Here is a 21,390-nt window from a genome sequence, read left to right as displayed (position 1 = left end):
TCTTTTTCGGCCGTATAAATAACTTATATATAAGGTAATAAATATTGACATCCAACCTTTCAGTAAATAAACTATCTGCACACTGGAAAGAACGGAAAGAATTCTCCATGTGTTTCCTCTGGGTTTTCCTCTGGGTTTTTATAATGGAGTTTTTGAACTTGAGTAAAATAAGGTCTGTGGTAAACAGATGTTTTATTCTACAACATAAATTACACACAGTAATACCTCAAACCTGAATTTTGAAGCTGTATTGAATTAGCTTACATACTTAAAAAACACACACAAAGATTATTTTGACTCGTCCCTCCTTTTCTTTAGAAAAAGGTTACAGTGAGACTCTTACAATGGAAGTGAATGGGGCCAATTTTTGAAGGGTTTAAAGACAGAAATGTTAAGCTTATTATTTTATAAAAGCACTTACATTTGGGGGGCAAGTCAAAATAATTGTTTGTGGTAATCAAAAGGATTTAAAAAATGTGGTCGATTGAGCTAAACTTGCATTGAACCCGGAATATTCCTTAAAGTCTACTAGAGAAAGGTACATTATATAAGGAGTGTTTGGAATTTGTCACTCAATTGCATGTTCCTGTTCCATGAGATAATTTTGTGTAATGTCTAAAGTTTGATTATAAGAATCATTTGATCTAAAAGTTTATATATTTTTTAAATGTTGTACATGTGTGTAGCTAATGAATATCCTGGAAATGATCACATTTATTTTGAGACAAAATAGTAATTTTTCATTTTCAATTGTGTTCAAAGTGATTATATAAAAACATTTTCAATAACTGGCCAGTAAAGGATGGTATTTGAGGTAAAAAGCCCTATTGTTGATGGGGGGCTATAAAGAGTATGTGGGAGGAATAGATTTGGTATGAAGAATGTTCAAAGTGGGCTCATATTGACTGATCCAAATCACAATGTAGATTAATTTGTTTATAGAATACTTGAGATTGCTTACATGAAGTTAACAAGAAATTGTGCAGCCTTTTTTTAAATAAGCATTATCTTAATTTGTTACTTAAAAAAAGCATCTTGCTGTCTCAAAAGACATACATTCACAAATTGTGCCCTTTACCTTTTGCCCTGGTATCTACATGATATCAATATAACCCCTTGGGGGTTTTTTACCCCAATTGAGGGAGCCACCTTTAAAAAAAAATAATAAAATGTTATTCAAAACAACCTCGTTATTATTTATATTCACACAAATTATGTTCCTCCATAAATATTCAGTAAAACTAAATGTATTTCAATATTGACCGGGGCATCAATTGTGGCTTTACACGTGCTATTTTGCAGATATTTTTGCACATTTTGAATTCGACTTTTTTTTACTTACATTTAGACACTTTCCCATGCTCTCACACACACTTTTTTGTCTCAAAATGGGACTGCATCTAGTTTACAAACATACACACAAATACACACACAGTCTCATGCAAACTCACTAACAGAACTGGTTAGTTAACATGTCAAAAGTATAAATAATTGTACATGTATGAACATCTAGAAAGTTAACAATGATCTACAATATGTTTTTTGATTAAAACAATTGGATTAATAATTTTTTATAAGCTTAAAAATCCACCGGGTCAAAACTTACCTGCAAATGCAAAAGGTGTATGCAGATTTTCAACACAATAGAAGGGTTAAGGTGTGCCTTTAGCCCCATTGTACCCTACATCGTAGGCCGACTATTAGGCTAAAATCTAAATATTCACTGCATCACTGGACCACAGAGTAATTTTCATTCTAAAGATTTAGAAAGTAATCCCACTTTTTAAAGAAAAACATAAAAAATGTTCCTCAGAGGCAAAGGCTGATACAATGTACAGCTTCTCCATTTAAAAAAAGAAATATGTATAAAAACAATGCATTAGTTTTGTCCACATAGTCAAGCTTAATAGGAATCACGACCAAGGTATTTACAGTGTTGGTATCATCTACTTTCTCCAGCCATGTAATGTAATGTAATGTAGTGGTGGTGGTGTAGTGGGCTATAGCACATAACTGTTAATCAGGAGGTTGCTGGTTCGATCCCCACAGTCACCACCATTGTGTCCTTGAGCAAGACACTTAACTCCAGGTTGCTCCAGGGGGATTGTCCCTGTAATAAGTGCACTATAAGTCACTTGGATAAAAGCGTCAGCCAAATGCATAAATGTATATGTAAATCACATGAAGTTATGCAAGCTTCGGATTACATGGTTGGGATGTGTTGAGCTTGTGTGTTAAACACAGAAGGTCAAGAAAACAACAACATTCTACTCCTGTAAACATGGCCCATGGTGACATACACAAGCAACCTTTCAGAGGAGCAAGTGTTTACTTTAACCATGATTACTTTAATCAATGAGTGAAAGTGTCAAATATCAGGATGGGTACTGATATTAATCGAGTAGTATTCAGCTGGTCATGTGATTCTTACATGGCCGCCCCCATGTGCGGAACCTGTCCATGTAGAATAAAACAGCTTTTATAAGGCGACTGAAATGACTGGAGTCTTCATTTTAATGTGAGTGCTCATGATTTCCTACATGAAAAATTACAATTCATGTGTTTAGGAGTCTTTTGATTATTGCCTCTATAGGCCATTATGTTGTATAGCAGTTAAGCAATCAGCAAACAAGTAAACATAAACATATGTTGTTTAAAAGTATATGAAGTAAGTGATAGTGTTTATTTTTCACTTATTCGTTTCATTCATTTATTGCAAGCAGGTTTCAGCTCTTTATCTTTACTTAGAAGGGCAGACACACACATTGCTTCATACATGAAATTCTCTTCAGGCAATAGTTATCCTGGTGGATCCTGTACCAGCACTGAGAAACATGACACGGTCAGCCTCATAAGTAAAGGTCATGACTCTAGTACATGGGGCAGACTGTGATTAGTGCAGACTGTTATGAAGGTAACGGCCATATCACAGAGACCTTCAGTTTCTTGGTGACAGTTCGGAAGAGCAATTATAAGGGGAACTAGCTGATCCAATGATGTGTCTTTCAGTGAGTGAAGTGAAAGGCTGTTCTGAAAAAGTAAATACTTCTGAGATATTCTCTTTATATGAAATGATGTAAATGAAAAAAAAGCATTTATGCTACTGCTAAAATGGAAAAGGGCAAGAATCGCATTGATACATCATGATACAGCACCTGCCAAGTACTACAGAGCAATTTATACTGTGAAAGATGACGTTTTCGGAGAAAATGCAACCTTCTGTATCTATGCTGGCTTCATTTTAGCGTTATAAATAATAGACAATGTACTTTTATATGCAGCACAATTCATACGCTCAGTTTCACCCCACGATTTTGCTCAGAGCAATGTTTAAACTAGCCAACCACCTGCAATTTAGACACCTCTTGATAAAGAAAGAGCACCAGCCCTTAACAATGAAGCTTTTCCCTTACCTATCACACATAAAGGACAGGACATAGCACAGATGAGGGTTAATTGGCATCACGCTGTCTCTTGCCTTCTGTCACCAGCCCCAATTATAGCACCGTGGCTGCCTTTCTCTCAACCTGAGGGCCGCCAGCCGGAAAACTCAGTTCCACTGCATGCACCACTAGAGACTGTGTTTCCTCCACACCGCCACAAGGCCAATTTGGCATGGCCATGCCGGCAGAGAATACTTTTGATGAAATATATATATATATATGATCTTCCTCAACCATTGTTCCGCACTAGTGTTTCTTATCAAGCGAGATCCCCCTTGACTTTCACCAATCTTAGCAGGACGAGACAGGGACGTAGTCATAGTTCGTTGGGACATAAAGATGCAGGTTGCTCTATTCTTTCAGTCTTTTCTCCTTTTTATGTCTTACCTCTTAGAACTGCTTCAAACTGTTAAACTAAGTAAATGACAAGTCATAAACTAACCAAGAGCATCTGTTGTAAAAGGAAAATCAATTTGGATATGTAAGCCTGAGGCGTCCAGTCTTGGCAGGTCTGTTTTTCAGAGCTGGATGACAGTATTTGATTTTATACATAAGACCTGTCAGATCATTTAGGGCACATATGCATGACATTCACTCAAGATATTGCTTGCATGCTCCCATTGCAAACTTACTGAACCAAACCAAAAAGGAATAAAGGCCTTTGAAGAATGACTTATTGTTGGCTTAAACAGTATTGCTCAATACACTTCTAGCAAAGCTTTGCTAACAGTACAATCAGTCTAACTACACAGGCTTTGGATTGCTATGCATGTCTGTTTATCTATTAGCAATTGGGTGATGACTGACATCTTGATTTTGTGGAACAGAATGTAACTGCTTGAATTTATTTAGTTGGTTTTAATTGAATTATTGGGTTAAATCAAAGGTCAGTCAACAGTAAAACAAACTGTTATAATTTTAAGGTAGGGTTGCTCTTCTCCTAGTTATGTAATTCAATGTACAGTGTGTGTATATATGCAGAATATACAAAGTAATAAATATAGCCTTTTCTATTTATTAAGTTTATTTTATCACCACATGAGAGAAGATCCAAATGGGAGTGGAGCAAACCAGGTGTAGCAGGAAGGTAACATCCAAATTAAAACTCAAATAGTTATTTCATACATCTTCCTCTTGTCAATAGTATGGTAAATGTTTTAGGAAATGCTGACAAATCAATTTCCATTCAATTCTTTTAAGTGCTGGGCCTTTTGAAAAGATCATGTGCGCCCTCTGTCTGTGAAAAGTAGTATTGACGCATGAGCATTTTGTACCAATGAAATCAGTCTAGAGGAATTACACTTCTGAAGTTTGTAGGTAATAACATTTTTCTAAAGGCTCCAAAAAAATGAATCAATAAAAATCAGAATAAGAGGCTGCAGCTTTCATAACGTAATAATAATTTATTGTACAGAGAAAAAGTTGACATTTTTTCAATGGGGAATAATGTATAGACCACACAAAAAAATGACAGTGCCTCAATGATGATGTTTCTGCTTAAACGGCAACCCACAATATCCACACGTGCCAACTTTGGTGTCCTTGTCCTGTGAAAAAAGTTAATGAATTAATGCATGACACTATTATAAATAATATGTTCTATGCAACATGGGGGCACACATATGTTTTAATACCTAAACATGTGATTAGTTCAACCGAATCAAGTATTTTCTTCAGGAACATCAAATTCTTATTGAAACACGCTTTTGCATCTAAAAGAATATTTTGGGTTAATGTTAAGCTCAATAGACAGCTTTTGTGGCTTAATATTTGTTACCATAAAACTATTTTCAACTCAATCCCCATTTATTAAAAAATATGGTTAGAATAAGGCAATGGGAGTGAGTGGGTTCAGTCCATAAACTATGAAATACATACGGTTTCAAAAGTTTAGCCACATGACGTAAACATTATATGTGTTAACATGAATTTAGTGTTAGGAAATCTCTGTTTTACATGATTTTAGTTTGATAAAAGCTTTTAGAGTTTACCGGTATCAAGTCATCATGGCAACAAAGTTGTAATATTGGATATAACTTTACAACTGATAAGGTTAATGAGCAAATGTATACACATAATACACACTCAAGTCATGTATAATGTGTAATGTATAATCTTGTGGCTATACTTTTTGAACAGTGTGTATTTCAATGTTTATGGACTGGCCTCATTCACTTCCACTGCAAGCGTCAATAATATACCACAAATGCTGTTGATTGAGCTCAACTTGCTTTAAGCCTGAAAAATTCCTTTAGAAATAGTTCACCCAAATATGAAAGTTCTCTCATCATTTACTCTCCCTCATGCCATCCCAGATGAGATTTTTATATGAATACAGTACTGTGCAAAAGTTTTAGGCACTTGTGAATAATTATGCATAAGGAGGATGTCATAAAAAATAATGAAATAGTTTTAATGTATCACTTAATGTCATACAAAGTCCTGTAAACATAAAAAAAAGCTAAAATCAATATTCGGTGTGACCACCTTTGCCTATAAAACAGCACCAATTCTCCTAGGTACACCTGGAAACAGTTAATCTTGGTTGTTGGCAGATAGGATGATCGAGAATTCGCCACAGTTCTTCTATCTATTTCGGCTGTCTCAATTGCTTCTGTCTCTTCATGTAATCTCAGACTGGCACAATGTTCTGTGGGGGGCTTTGTGTGGTACATGACATCTGTTGCAGGTCTCCCTGTTCTTCTATTCTAATCTTTTCTATTTGCAAAAGTAATGTTTGTGATTATCCCTTTAAGTAATAGCCTAAGGTGAGTTAATACACTCAATAAGCACTTTATTAGGAACACCTGTACACCTACTTATTCATGCGATAATCTAATCAGCCAACCGTGTGGCAGTATTGCAATGCATAAAATCATGCAGATTCGGTCAGGAGCTTCGGTTAACGTTCACATCAACCATCAGAATGGGGGAAAAAGGTGATCTAATTGATTTGGACCGTGGCATGATTGTTGGAGCCAGACGGGCTGGTTTGAGTATTTCTGTAACTGCTGATCTCCTGCACAATATGCACAACAGTCTCTAGAATTTACACAGAATTGTGCCAAAAAGAAATAATATCCAGTGAACGATAGTACTGCAGACAGAAAAGCCTTGATGATGACAGAGGTCAACAGAGGATGCCCAGATTGATCGAGCTGACAGAATGGCTACAGTAACTCAGATAACCACTCTGTAATTGTAGTGAGCAGAACAGCATCTCAGAATACACGAAACATTGAATCTTGAGGCGGATGGGCTCCAACAGCAGAAGAACATGATGTGCACTTTATTAGGACCAAAGTGTTCCTAATAAAGTGCTAAGTGAGTGTAAATGCCATCTAGACTGTCATTTTCTTACCAGGTTTATGTAAATCTTGGGGTGGCCAAGAGCCCCTCCACCTCCATCACAGGACACCACACTTGACTCTACATGTGTCACTGGTTCTTCTGCAACCAAGTTGATTGCAAAGTTTTCATTCACCTGTGTATTTAAAGTATAAAAGATCCATGTGTCAACAAACTGTATTTTACTCATTGCCTTTACTGTATCAAAATGTAAATGCAATGCTTTACCTTACAGTATGACTAGATCAGAGCACGGATTGCCACCAAGTTTACATGTACAATTGAATAGTTAGTTTACTAAAACTGTCTGGGAACTATGTGTATTTGTCGTTACCTCTTTTTGTCTACCGGCGAATCTAGCTCTTCTCGCATCATTTTCGTCATAGACCTGCAATAATATACGAGCAACCGTTAAACTAAGAGCTACCACTCCATAATAACACTGACAGCTCTGCAGCGGGATTTGACGTTGTCCCATCACTGATTGAAACAAGTAATTCAATGTATGAAATACTAAATTAATGTAAGTAAAGTCATGACATTCGATTCAGCAACATCGAGATGTCAACAATTGCTAATGAATAAATAGAGAACACAGAAATCCAATTAGCCTACTGTATATTAGGGGCTTATATCTCTTTATCCTTACCTGTCCGGTATGTGTAATTTTTTCTCCATAATTAGAAACTAGAACACTGTATTGCTGGGATGAAACTGCAGATACTTTCAAAACATTGAGCAAAGTCCTCGTATTTTTACCTGAGGACAAGATCTTTGGAAGGGTGGCTGCCATGTTTGCCCGTGATGATCATTACCTCTGCTGCCCCCTGCTGTCTGAGAACAACGGATTTGTTCATTTCTACTACTTTTATGTTTATTTAAACATGTTTATCTTACCATACATGATACAAGTTTATTTAGAACATGTATTTCTTATTTTATAAAGCACAACAACAGACCTCTGGCTTAAGTGTGTGCGCATGCGTGCATCACGACTTTCCTCAAAGTCATTACGTCATAAGAAGTCGCACAGTTGCCTTGTGTATGAAGCATGCTGCTTGTCACTATAGTGACATTGCTTCATACTTATGCATTTTGGGTTTAAATCGGGATTTGTGCGTTAATTACGGTAAAATCAGAAAGGTATGTGATGCATTTGTTTTGGTTTGATTGTTTGGTCCTGATCGTTTCAATAAAACCCATCAATTTAGTTGGCGCTAGAGAGAAAGTGCTCAGCTAGGTTGTTGGTGTTAGCTAGCCTAACCACTAAGTGTGATGTTTACAGTGTTTTGCAAGATATGTTTTAATGAAGCGTTGCATATCGGCATTCATAAAGTACATAATGTAGAAAGGAGGTCAGTTCTCTGTTCTAGGCTGCAGCTAGGAATATTAACTATACAAAAATAACGAATATTGGTAATCTGTTCTGACCCAGACTCTGCCAAAGTGCCTTTCAAGGCTAGTCAGTCCACTCGGTGGCCATCTTTGGAAAGCTGCCGGACAGCTATTTTCTACACATGCGGCATAAACCTGCAGCTTCTGTCTACTTAAATGGTGAAGGATCGAAATTTACAAAACGGTTGGTTTACGATCAAAGAACATATATAAAATCAGCAGTGAAATATGACAACACTGATCATAAATAGGGCTTCTTTAGCTCGGATCACGCTGGTCCAATTAATGCGCATGCGCGTTCTCAAGTTGACTGACAGGCGTTGTCTATATAAAAGGTGATTGGTTCCTTTTACCTGAAAGGCAGGATTTTTATTACATTAACCATACTGGGCGTTACAATTTCTCCCTTTCATTTTTATACAAGTGGTCCGTCTTTGGCAAAACAGCCTTAGACTTTGAATTAGGGTACTTGCGAATGAATAAATGATTGAGGCAGTCTTACTGAAATTACTTGATGCACATGCAAAGTTTCTTTTTTTTCTCTCTTCAGGTTTTGAGATAATGGCACCACTGCAGCTCTCCTGTCTTATTGGTTCCTTGACTCGGCAATTCTCCCAAGTTGCTAGGTGTACTGCCCTTAGCTCCTTACCTGCAGCCGGTGCACAGCGATGCATCTCCACCATCACAGCTGCAACTGCACGATTCAGGGCAGTCGTCAACCCACCTTGCAAACTACACACTCCATTCCTCTCGTCCTTGCTTGGACAATGCCAGCAGCTTGTGTGCGTTCAGCCGTCCGCTGGCATGAAGACAAAAACTGCTCTTAAAAGACGCTGCAAAGACTGCTTTTTCGTCTGCCGCCGTGGAAGGCTGTTTGTTTTTTGCAAATCTCACCCCAGACACAAGCAGCGGCAGGGGTGAATTATTTGAGGCTTTAGTATTTGTTGTCATACCACTGCTTTATATCTCAAATTAAGTGAGGATGACTTGACTGTTGTACTGAGCATGTAGAGTTTCTAATAAAGTTGGACCTACTCATCTGAAAACTAAACATAATTCAGACATTAAAGGAATAGTTCACCTAAAAATGAAAATTGTCTTATTTACTCACCCTCATGTCCTCCCAGATGTGTATGATTTTCTTTGTTCTGCTGAACATAAAGATTTTTAGAAGAATATTTCTGCTTTGTAGGTCTATACAATGCAAGTGAATGTTGGCCAAAATTTTGAAACTCAAAAAAACACTTAAAAGCAGCAGAAAAGTAATCCATATGACTCCAGTGTTTTAACCCATGTCTTCATAAGAGATCCAAACAATTTTGGGTGAGAACTGTATGCTATTGCAGTCTTTAGGTATGACGATGGTTTCAAAATCGATTACACTTCATTTTGCTTGTTGCAAACATTAGATGGCGCTGTAGGAAGTGTAATCAAGCTTGAAATCATAATTGCCAAGGATACTGCAGTTGTCAAACGTTATTTTGATCTGTTCTCACATGAAATCGGTTGGATTACTTCAGAAGACATGGATTAAACCATTGGAGTCATATGGATTACTTTTCTGCTGCTTTTGTGTATATTTTGAAGCTTCAAAGTTTTGGTCACCGTTCACTTGTATTTTATGGATTTACAGAATTAAGATCAGATATTCTCACTGTATTCTTCTAAAAATCTTCATTTGTGTTCCGCAGAAGAAGGGGTCCAGTGTCCAGGTTTCTTTGATGATACTAAATTCTATGATGCATTCTAAGTTTGCAAAGATGATTCAAATTAATTTAATGTTCATGTGTAACAACTTCTTTATAATTCATGATGATGTTTGAGGTAGACATTATTTGTGTCATCCCTGTCTTCCAGACATTATTTTTGTTCCTTTTTGTACAGCAGAGGGCGCCCAATGCTGATACTTCAAGCGTCATTACTCAAATGCTTTTCCTAACCTGCTTCAGTAAAATCAAAACTATTGACCTTTTTCTGCAAAAGTCTTTATGCCATTATATAAGGTTTTCTTCCATGCAATTCTATTCTTAAAATATGTCATCTAGATGGAGTACCAAGAAAATTGGAAACTGTTTGTATTGCATTTATTTGAAAATATATAATGCATACTAAGAAAGCAATATTTGCTTGGTCACATAGAGGGACTGTGTCCAAGCCCTCAGTTATGTTTATGCACCGATAAACAACCTTATTCCTGCTAGCTTGGACAGATCAGCATTCAGAAGTATTATGCTATGAGAAGTCCCTTTTTAAGATGTTATTGTCAACTGTAGGACTGAACACATGAATGACTACCATTTATAAGCGGAATAGTACTATGAATCATTCCCAATTGCGGAAAGATGTTTTGTCGATAAGATCCCGGCGGTTTGAGCACGTGTGCTGTACACGTAAATAATTCCCTAGGCAATGTAGAGCGAGAACTAACCAGTTCCCTGTCACTATTATGAAAGATACCGACAGTGCTTAGTTAGACAGCTCAGAAGTGATGTCAGGACTTGCGTTTATCACGCATGCGCACAATAGAAACTCGTGCGGTGATGCTGATCGTTTGGTAAACTGTAACAGGAGCGGGCAGCGTCAACATAGAAGCCCAGCACGAGCGACTCAACTGAATTGTAGCGCACGTAAAACTACAGCAGTCTAGAAGTGCTTAGTATACAAGACGGACACCGTGCTGAAGCATTTGCTGGGGATATTCCTCTTAGAATGAGGTTTGCTTACAAAAAACTACACACAGCGGAGGATGGAGAAGACTCGGTGGTTTCTTCACACTTTAAAAATCCTTTCGTGCACGAGTTAAGATTTACTCCTTTGCAGAAACTCAAGGTAAAGACAACTTCGCCGTACAGTAAACCATGATTGAGAATTCCCAGTGTCAGTATACATATGATGGAAAATGAGTTGAGCATTTGTGTGACGGTAGAGCACTATGGGCATTCTTATTTGGTTTATATTTAGCGATCAGCGACACGCGGCGTGTTTTCCTGCTTAAAATCAGTGAGTTCTCAAATCAAAATTCTCGCAGGTGTAGGAGATATATGGGTCGGGAGGGCGTCTAATAAATTACCAACCATGGCTATGATAACGTACTTTTCCACTACAGTGCCCAAAGTTTCTTTGAAAGACTTTCAAACTGACAAACAAACACAAAAGCGTCTGCATTTCAAACGCTTTCCCTGTATTGCGCGGCCCCATATTTATAATGAAACAATAATACAGAACTCCTGGGTGTATAAAAAAATACAGGTGATTAAATGGACAACTTTGATTCATTGACACTGTGATGGAAGTATTAACATAAAATCTGCATCTCCTAAATGTAAACTGCAGAGCTTTTACTAGCAAGGGGCTATTTTAGTATCTGAACCTCACACAAGTATATGATAATATATGGTCTCTGCAGCAGTACTGCGTTCTAAATTTGTCCATGGTGCTAAATTAACATAGTTTCTTTCAAATTTTGTCTTAAAGGAAGAGTTTTCCCAACAATACAAATTCTCTCATTTACTCAACCTAATGCCATCCCAGATGTGTATGGCGTTCTTTCTTCAGCAGAACACAAATAAAGATTTTTTTGAAGAATATTCAGCTCTGTTTAGTCCATTCAATGCAAGTGAATGGTGGACAAAACCTTGAAGCTCCAAAAAAGGCAGCACATGAAGGCAGCATAAAAGTAATCCATAAAACTCCAGTGGTTTACTACATGTCTTCTGAAGTGCTCTAATTAAGTTTAGGTGAGAACAGACCAAAATGTAACTCCTTTTTCACTATGAACCTTGACATCTGCAGTCTCCTTTGTGATCAAGATTTCAAGCTCGATTACACTTCCTATGCGTCAAGCACCAGGAAGTATAATCAAGTTTGAAATCATGATCGTGCCTAGAGACTACAATGTCAAGATGTACAGAGAAATATAATATTTTGGTCTGTTCTTGCCTAGAATCGATTAGAGCGCTTTAGAAAACATGGATTTCAACAGCAGAGTTTTAAGGATTACTTTTATGCTGCCTTTATGTGCTTTTTGGTGCTTCTGACATATTCTAGCAAATATCTACAATGCTTCGTAGAGGTTAAATAGAAGAGAAACGCTGCCCAGCAGAACATTTTGTATGGTTGGGCAGAGAGGGACTATACATTTTTAAAAATTGTACTCGTACTGTAAGTAGGTAGAACAGTACTGCAATTTTGCTAATGACACTCCAGCTATACTATAATTATTTAGCTACCTCATTGCAATTCACTCCCACAACTATCAATATAACAAGTTCGCAAAATCACAACTCTACATTGACACTTTGTTAATAAAGCTTGCATTACAATCAACAAGTTTATTCACACTGGAAGCGACCTTTGCGTCACGTCGCACCGCATCACGCCTTCAGATGATGGATGTCACAATTCTATTTTAGCACCCCCCCTCCCCCACAAACACACATTTTCAAACTAAATCTATGTCATTGCCTTCAAGTGGTTTCAAGTGTCTTTTACAGGAGATATGTGAGAACACAGTGTTTCAATCTCTTAAACCACTCCCCCTGTTTAACTGTTATCTCTATCTTCCCATCCACCCTACAGCCTTTCCTGTTGTTTGTGGGAAATGGAAAGCAAAGACACTGTCACACAGGAAATCTTTCAGAGCCACCGATCTGATAATAGAATCCACAGTTATCCTCACGTTTCATCAGGTAGAGAGGAGTTTAGAGACTTCTGAAGGACACTGTGCTCAGATTTCATAAACCAGACAAGGTCAGATCTTTGAGCACTAGGAAGTAGGTTTTGATCAGACAAGCAGTAAAAATAATTAATCATTTTTATGTAGTGTTTGTGGTCTGAAAAGTAAAAAGCCACATGAAGTACCAACCTGATTCAAACCATTTGAATACATAAGGAATTTGAAATGTTATTAGATTTAGAGTGCGATTTTAGTTTATTACAAGTTTTTTTTTTTTTTATCATTCTGGATGCAACGTGACTTTAACGTCATATACAAAGTTATGTGTACAGTTGTGTCTAAATCAGTCATTTATGCTCTCATATTGCATGTATTGAATGGTGAGTGAAGTCTTTCAGACACAGCATATGCATGAATATGTTCATGCTGAGATGTTAGGATGGACATGAGCATAGATTTGACCATTTCCTTTTTTTAATTTGGTGCAGTGTAGACAAATACTAAAACCATGTGTCTGAATATGCATACTTCACTATTATATATGCCAAAAGCAGTATGGCAATTGTGCAGTATGCACAAAACTGTAAACGAGAAATACTCCGGATGACCTATTTCCAGCGAGATTATGAATTGCGCACCCACTGGACACTGTTCTATCCCATAAAGCCTCGGGAGCTGAAGAGAAGTCACGGTAAAAACGCTGAATAAAAAATGTATATATTTACACTTGTGTCAGATGGACTATTTTGGAGCTGTAGAAAGTTAAAAGTAGTGGAAACAATGAAAATCGCGTCCTTGAGATCCCTGTATTCTGTTGTGCTTTGTCCAGCTGTCAAGAACACATCCTGATCTGCTTTTATTCTGTGGCTGCACAGCTTTTGAGGTTTGTTGAGGCGCGATGACTGCCCCCTGCTGACATGGCACATAAAACGTTTTTTGTGCATATTCTTGTAAAAGGGAGGAAGCTCCTTAAGACTTCTGTACTAATCAGACAGCTTTCAGCATTCAAGTGTCATTAGTTTTACTCTCATTCAAGTAGCAGGCTGGCAAAAATCCATGGAGACCAATAAAGTGGTCATGAGTAGGCTTGGAAATTCCTGCTGTGAGGCTATACATTTGCATTACATTTCAACCCCGGAAAGCCGCTATTGCTCTCTTGGGTTTCTATTTTTCTTGATGGCATTTCTTCATGGACATGTCCTGACAAGTGTGCCGAGTCCTTTTTAGTGCTTTTACTGTTACGTAACATATCTTTGAGCAGCTATGGTGAAGACCTCAAATTCTCTATAACTGCTCTCCAGGCGACCAGTTGTAAGCATGAGCTTAGCACGTCACTGTTTCTGGAGGCACTGTAAGTCTTGGATGCTTTTTAGTGTGTTCCCTTAAGTGACACTAGAGCTTATGTTGTTGGAGATCTTGATTAATGGTGATCCTAAAGGAATGTGGAGTGTAGCAAGAACTTAAGAGTGCTGGGAATTGCTCACTAGCAAGAGTCAGAATTTTCCTTCTACACTAGATGCTTCAGATTGCCAAGACTGATTCAACTGCTCCATGTCATGCCACCCTTTTCTCTCTACACACTCTTTGATTGGTGTAGAGTGGTTGTGTACAAAGCAGATTTTTTTCTGGCTTAGACAGAGATTTCACCCCAAAATGAAATTTCTCCCATCGTTTACTCACCCTCATGCCATCCCAGATGTGTATGCATTTCTTTCTTCTGCTAAACACACAATGTTTAGAAGAATATTTCAACTCTTTAAGTCCATACAATGCAAGTGAATGGTGGACAAAACTTTGAAGGTCCAATAAACAAAACAAAAGCAGCATAAATGTAATCCATAAGACTCCAGTGGTTAAATCCATGTCTTCTGAAGCAATATGATAGGTGTGGGTGAGAAGTCCATACAATGCAAGTGACCTCTTCCCTGCCCAGTAGGTGGCGATTTGATCAAAGAATGCGAATTGCCAAAAACAAAAGAAGAATTTGAAAGTGGAGATTTATAGTAAAAAAGGACTTAAATATTGATCTGTTTCTATTTATATTTTAAAACACTGTTGTTAAGTTCAAGCAAAAGTTTTGGGTTAGGGAGGTATGTTTTAAAAAGATAATTATCTAAAATTCATCTGAAAACTGCATCCAAATACGAACCAGCTGGACATTTAACTGGAAACCTGCAACCAAACGTGATATACGGCACTTAAATTTTGAACTGCCAAAATGTTGTAATGTTCATATAAATTTCATGACATAATAAAATAAAAAAAATACACAAAACAAACCTATTGATTTAAAGGAATTGTTCACTCATAGTATTCTGTTATAACTGTGTTTACCCAACCTTATGTCATTAAAAACAAGTATGACTTTCTTCTGCAGAACACAATAGATATTTTAAAGATGGTGGTTGCTGATTTCCATACAATAGCAGTCGATGGTGATTTACATTTTAAAGCTAAAACAAAAGCACCCAAAATTATAATAAAAGTAGACATCTGAAGGCATATGCTGAACCAACCAAAATGTAGGTTATCACTCACTAACAAATCATCGATCAACTCCTGTAAACGGAGCACAAATAAAATGTGGTGGCACTTAGTGACATCAAACCTCATTGGCTTTGTGTCATGAGGTTTTCTCTTTTGACTTGGGCCAGTATGTAACCACTCAGAACTAGTGGTCGACCGATATAAGTGGAGAGCGGAGAGATGACGCATGCCTGGTCCCAAATCAGCCTGATGGGGTGAGCGAGGGACAAGGCAGACGGTGACAATAGTTTGAGAGAGAGAGAGAGAATTACGGGCAGCAGCCCTGTATGTGTTTGTGTGTGTCTTTTTATTGAAATAATTATTTATATTGTTAAGCCGGTTCTCGCCGCCTCCTTTCCCTTTAACCCCCTTTCACCGGCCACCTTTATCCCTTGCGCGCCCCATCAGGCTGATTGGGGACCGGGCGTGCATCTTTCCAGCCCGGCCCTGCCTTCTTCAGCTCTACACTGTGTTTTTTAATGGCCGATATACAGAGATATGCCGATACAATGCAGATTTATCACACAATTTAATATATTACATAACAAGCAGAAAATTGCAAAACAAATATATATATATATATATATATATAAAATAAACACTTATTTGGCACAACATTTATTCAATTTCACAGAAAACTAAAAAATTATATTGCATTTTAAATGGTAGATTGCATTTTTCTTCAGATTTCTGTTTAGTTATCACATTTTTTTTATTTATTTGCACGAAGAAATTGTTATTATATCAGGAAGAAGGAAATAACAGAACACACAGTAGACCAGCAACCATGGATGGCATGTTAACGTTAGCAACCACATTTACTCAAAAAAATATTTAATCAAACCAATTGTACATACAGTGCATAGTGAATAAGACATTCACTTATAGCACACGTGAAGTGCTTTTACCTTGGGCTGCATCTGAAATGTAGGCAGCTGACATGCTACTTTGTTGCCTAATCAGTTAATGGCTTAACTGACAGCGGTTTTGAATGAATGGAACTCTTGAAAAGTACCTTATTTTCATCCTACGTCCGTATACATCCTCTGGAGGCAGCATTTTCCTGGTTTAGGATGCAGCCTTGAAGTTGCTCTCCTGCTCTTGTGTGGATCCAGCGCGAGCCTCAATCTCCTGACAGTTTAAACGGCCTGGATCGCCTGCTGAGATTGTTATGGAGTGACCATCATGATTTGTGAATCAGAGGAACTTTTTATCCTGATTCTGAAGTTTTTGATTCTGGATGATAGAATACGCACTTCAGAGGAAAATATTAGATGAGCGCTCCACGGGAAGAAAAAAATTGAATTTCATGAGGTTTGTGAATTAAATCTTTTTAAACTAGATATCTGCATATTTGCAGATGGTATATGATATTAGTTTTATTGATATTAGGCTTTTATCATTAGAAAGGTTACAGGGAACTGTTGTGGAGAGACTGTTAGAATACGTGCTTCAAAGGAAAATTTACGAGCACTCACAGGATGCTGAAGTTTTGTGAGGTTGGTTTATTACATCTTTTTAAACTAGATATTTGCAGATGGTATATGATAATAGTTTTATTGATATTTGCGTTTTTATCCTTTGACAAGACGGTTAATAGTTACAGAGAACTGTTGAGGAGAGAGAGAAGGGGAATAAAACAGATGAGCACTCAAACGCATCTGCCGCGGCACTGAAATGCAAACTGTTTAAATGACACTGTTGCACACCGGTCTATTATTGTAGTAATACAATGGCACGTAACAACAAAACAAACCGTGACTGGTTGTTTACATGTCTTAGTCGCGTCTCATGCAAGCAGGCGATTTTCGGCACCCTCAAGAAAAAAATCGGCCAAACAGGAATATGTATCGGCCGATGCTGTAATTAAAAATGTCAGAATATCACTATTCAGGACACCAGCAACTGCATAGCTACACCCAGAAGACTTGAATCACCTACAACTCCCTAGCGTCATGGTGCCAAATTTTACATGATCAAGTACTACTCCCATTTTGTAAATGTAACAATCCAGTTTTCAGATAGGCCACGTCACTGAAGACATCTTCATTCCTACATTTTATAGGTGTTGTATTGTTTATTTATTTTCGTGACTCATAGTAGCTCTTAACACCACTCAAAGGAAGAAGCGTTATCTACCTGCTATTTACAGTGGTTTTAAAAGCTTTAGCTGCAGAATACAGCTTAGGGTGAATATGGCTTCTTAACGGTAGAGATTGGATGCACCCCCCCCCCCCCTTAGGCTGGGAGCAGATGGAATATAGGGATGGAGAGCATGGGGGGAGGTTGTTAATGGGACCCCATAGGCTGGGATCAGTGGTGTGTCTTTTGCTTCTGGGACATGATACAATAGGTTGGAGTGGGTAAAGGTTAAGATTGGGTTAATAATTCTTGTTCCTAAAGGAATAGCTGATCCAAAAATAATAAATGTGTAATTTATTTACTCACCCTCATGTTGTTCCTCAACTGCTCTGTGCAGTTGTTTTATCCATGGACCACAAAAAGAGAATTTCTGAAGAACCTTTACAATGTACTTTTCCATACAATGGCATTTCATAGTGACATGTCTGTGAAGCTTGGTTTCAGAAGACATTTTTTTGTCCTTCATGAACGGTGTAAAGATTCTTCAAAATTTTCTCTCCTGTGTTTTCGCCAGAAGAAATAACAGAATGCATCTCTCTTTATCACTGTCTCTCTCGCTCCCTCACTTTGCCAATAGAGCCATTGCCTCAGCCTCCAAATCAGTTTAATATTTTTGTCAGGGCGGACCGCAGGTGTTGACAGCTGCTCAAGATAAATAAATAAACACTAAACAGGCCACAGCATCCTCGGTTCATCTCTTCCTAATAGAGCTGTCGTGTGAGCCCATCCACATTTAATCACTGCTCTAACAGAGATGCTCTGATCTCACTAATGGGGCTTTTCCACTGCATGGTACAGCTCCACTTGACTCGAATCTGCTTGCTTTTTGGGGGTTTTCCACTGTGAATAGTACCTGGTACTTTTTTTAGTACCACCTCAGTTGAAGTTCCAAGCGAGCCGAGCCGATAATAAACGTGACATCAAAACCCTGCAGATCACTGATTGGTCAGAGAATCATCACTACCAGCGTCACTGGAAAAGGTACATCAACCCACTAGTTTAGTTAGCAACAGCGATAGCAGTATCATGTGTTCAGACGACTTTCGAATTGTAAAAAGAAATGGCTATGCGCAAAACCACGCCGTGGTCAATAAACAAGGTGCAGACAAATGAAACAATGTGAAATAATATACATAACAGCCGGAGTGGTTCAAACAGAAATAAGTGGAAGTGGTTTGACCAAATAGACGCCATCTATGGCAATAGACCAGCAAGCAATGGGAGAGAGAGTGCCCAGGGCTCAGCCACGGCGGAGGATGGTACGTTTTGTTATGTTAACTCTATATTCTGCTTGGAAGCTTCACTTTATTTAGTTGTCCAGCTACTGGAAGCTTGCTTCTAAAACAATCAGGCCAATTTAACTGTTACACTTGTTTAAAATCACCAAGGAACAACTGCTTTATGCAGCACAATGAGCTAGTAGCACACAGCTAGCGGTCATGTTATTGTTTATGGTGAGTAATGTTTGTGTTACGTTTAAGATTGTCACTGTTTTAGAGGCGGTGCAACTATGACGATCAGCCTATAATCCTACCCACATTGAGGCGGTGTTAAACTGCAGTGGAAAAGCAAGCTCAGAAAAGTAAAATGAGCAGAGTTGAGTCCAGTTGAACTGTAACGCAGTGGAAGTGCACCATAAGACAGTCTTAACCAGTTGTGTTATGGGGAACACCCAATACATTTAACAAGACTGGTGTGTTACACAATTGGACCTGTCGAATGAGGTATTTGGGAGTGTAAGGCATGACAACTTTATTCCAGTCTCCACAAATTAAGCAGTGTGAAGAAGAAATCTACTCTTGGAATACCAGTGTAGGAAAGCCATGCATATTCAGACTTTTGAGAAATCGTGCATTTACAATGTGGTCAGTCAAATTGTGTTGCACCAGATCATTAATTAAAACTGAACATTCTGTCATTATCTACCAACATTTATGTCCCTAGTAGGGCTGTGCGATAAAACGATATCGATGTATATCATGATAAAGAAAATCCATTGTAAGCTTGTGTCGCTAAAACACAAGCAGTTCGGCTTTCTCAGGCTGCATTTCCACTGGGGTGGACGAAATCCGCTCAACGGAGTGGTGGTGGTGTAGTGGGCTAAAGCACATAACCGTTAATCAGAAGGTCGCTGGTTCGATCCCCACCGCCACCACCATTGTGTCCTTGAGCAATGCACTTAACTCCAGGTTGCTCCGGGGGGATTGTCCCTGTAATAAGTGCACTGTAAGTCGCTTTGAATAAAAGAGTCAGCCAAATGCATAAATGTAAATATAAATGTAAAGGCGCTCACAGCGCTAGGAGAGAGCTTGCTCTGCACCGCTGTTAATCCTACGATCCACCTTGTGAGCATGACGCTCTGCTTTCGTTGGAATTAATTGAAAACGCTCTCGGCTTTGCTCACAACGCGCCAGTGGTAACGTAGGGTCAGACTGGATGAACTTGCTAATGTTAGCTGCCTTGCTAACAATTCGTTTACGTCGGACACCGAATTGATTCCATCTGCACCGCAAGACTTCATTACAACAGTTGCACTCTCTCATCGTCTCTAGTGAAGAGCGCAAGAGAACAACAGTGATGTGGACAACAGCTCTAATCTTTCTGCACTGTAATCTTGAATATTGTTCTCTAGCAACAAACATGCATCATTTCTGCTCTGTCCCGCTCCGCACACGTTGCCTCTTTTCCCTGCATGTGTGTAGACATGAAGCGCCGCATGAGTTAACGTGGTTTCAAAGCACCTTTTAGACCATAAAGTTTTTCCCTTCTAAATGTATCTTTATTAATCAGCATGTTACAATCCTCTAATAATAAACAAATTGATTTCTGTTCTAATTTTGTGAAAATGAATTAGATGTTTTTTTTTTGTTTTGTTTTTTTAAGTGTGCTGAAAAAAACTGCTTGTGTCTATAAAAGTGCAAATGGTTGCATTTTTTGAGTGTCACGCTGTACACCGGTTAAAGTTTACTATTGTTATTGTTGATGATTAATATATTTTCATTAATTAGCGTTAACTATTGTCGATCAAGGAACTTCCTTAAAATTTGCAACTTTAAATACAACGAAAATATATGGTAATCGCAGTGGCTATTAAGTTGATATGCAATTACACACACACACACACACACACACACACACACACGTGCGTATATAATAAATATGTTGGGTGTAGATTTGAACTCTGGTTCCTTTTCATGCTAAGCAAAAACTGAACAACTAGTCTATTCTGTCCTACACTTAAAGAACTAAGCTGATAAAAGGTGTTATTTTCCCCATTTGTGTTATTTTTTTGGTTATGCCTTATCTAGCCAATGGCAAAAATAAAATAAATAATAATAAAATACATTTCAATTAAAATAAAATTAATAAATTAAAAATAAATATATAAAATGCTTGAAAGTCCCTTGTAACGATGGTCGGTGTAATATCTGCTAACCCAAGTGGCATGTGCCATGAGTCAGTCCATTTTTCTTGGAACTTGGAAGCACATACTCTCAGGCAGATTAAAGATTCATTAACCATTCAGGGTCTGAATGTGTGTGTGGCATTTCTGTTTAGTCATGGATTCTTGTGACACACTAGCTAAAATCCACCAGGTTTAAACTTATATAATTTTAGCACCAAGCTTCAATAAAATTACATCAAAACATATTATGATCTGAATGATACAAGTAGGTTATTTACTTATTTTGCATGTTTATTTTTTAATATATGGTAACCTTCATAAGAAATGTATTCTGACATTCAGCATGGACCTAATTTGACCTTTTTTGGAGTCTGAAAGCCCCAAGGCCCATCTCAAAAAACATGAATGTTTAAAAAAGATGTTGAAACATAATGACCTTTTTTGTTCTCAAAATA

General features: G+C 37.9%; 2 protein-coding genes across 2 annotated transcripts in view; one reads left to right on the top strand and one right to left on the bottom strand.

The window, feature by feature from the left end:
* Positions 1-4,836: 4,836 nt before the first annotated feature.
* On the bottom strand, positions 4,837-7,595 carry LOC127620183 (NADH dehydrogenase [ubiquinone] iron-sulfur protein 6, mitochondrial-like). Its single transcript, XM_052093309.1, has 4 exons — positions 7,441-7,595; positions 7,126-7,179; positions 6,805-6,927; positions 4,837-4,990 (listed from the first exon to the last, which is right to left on the bottom strand). The coding sequence occupies exons 1-4, from the start codon at positions 7,582-7,584 to the stop codon at positions 4,922-4,924; spliced, it is 390 nt and encodes a 129-aa protein (XP_051949269.1). The 5' UTR covers positions 7,585-7,595; the 3' UTR covers positions 4,837-4,921.
* A 3,123-nt stretch (positions 7,596-10,718) lies between these two features.
* The window catches only part of LOC127620176 (lysophosphatidylcholine acyltransferase 1-like), a 44,283-nt gene continuing 33,611 nt past the window's right edge, over positions 10,719-21,390 (top strand). Inside the window, exon 1 of the mRNA XM_052093298.1 lies at positions 10,719-11,015. Coding sequence (XP_051949258.1) covers positions 10,896-11,015 — 120 coding nt within the window. The 5' untranslated portion in view covers positions 10,719-10,895. The remainder of the gene's footprint in view (positions 11,016-21,390) is intronic.

Source organism: Xyrauchen texanus, chromosome 26 (genome assembly GCF_025860055.1).
Source record: "Xyrauchen texanus isolate HMW12.3.18 chromosome 26, RBS_HiC_50CHRs, whole genome shotgun sequence".
Classification (NCBI taxonomy): domain Eukaryota; kingdom Metazoa; phylum Chordata; class Actinopteri; order Cypriniformes; family Catostomidae; genus Xyrauchen; species Xyrauchen texanus.
This window is presented reverse-complemented; position numbering and strand designations above follow the sequence as displayed.

Bases quoted from the DNA above. Each gene is read 5' to 3' on its own strand.
- LOC127620183 (XM_052093309.1), bottom strand. From the start codon at position 7,584: ATGGCAGCCACCCTTCCAAAGATCTTGTCCTCAGGTAAAAATACGAGG. The intron at 7,180-7,440 runs GTAAGGATAAAG...ATATTATTGCAG, and splicing joins AAATTACACATACCGGACAG to GTCTATGACGAAAATGATGC. The intron at 6,928-7,125 runs GTAACGACAAAT...TTAAATACACAG, and splicing joins TCGCCGGTAGACAAAAAGAG to GTGAATGAAAACTTTGCAAT.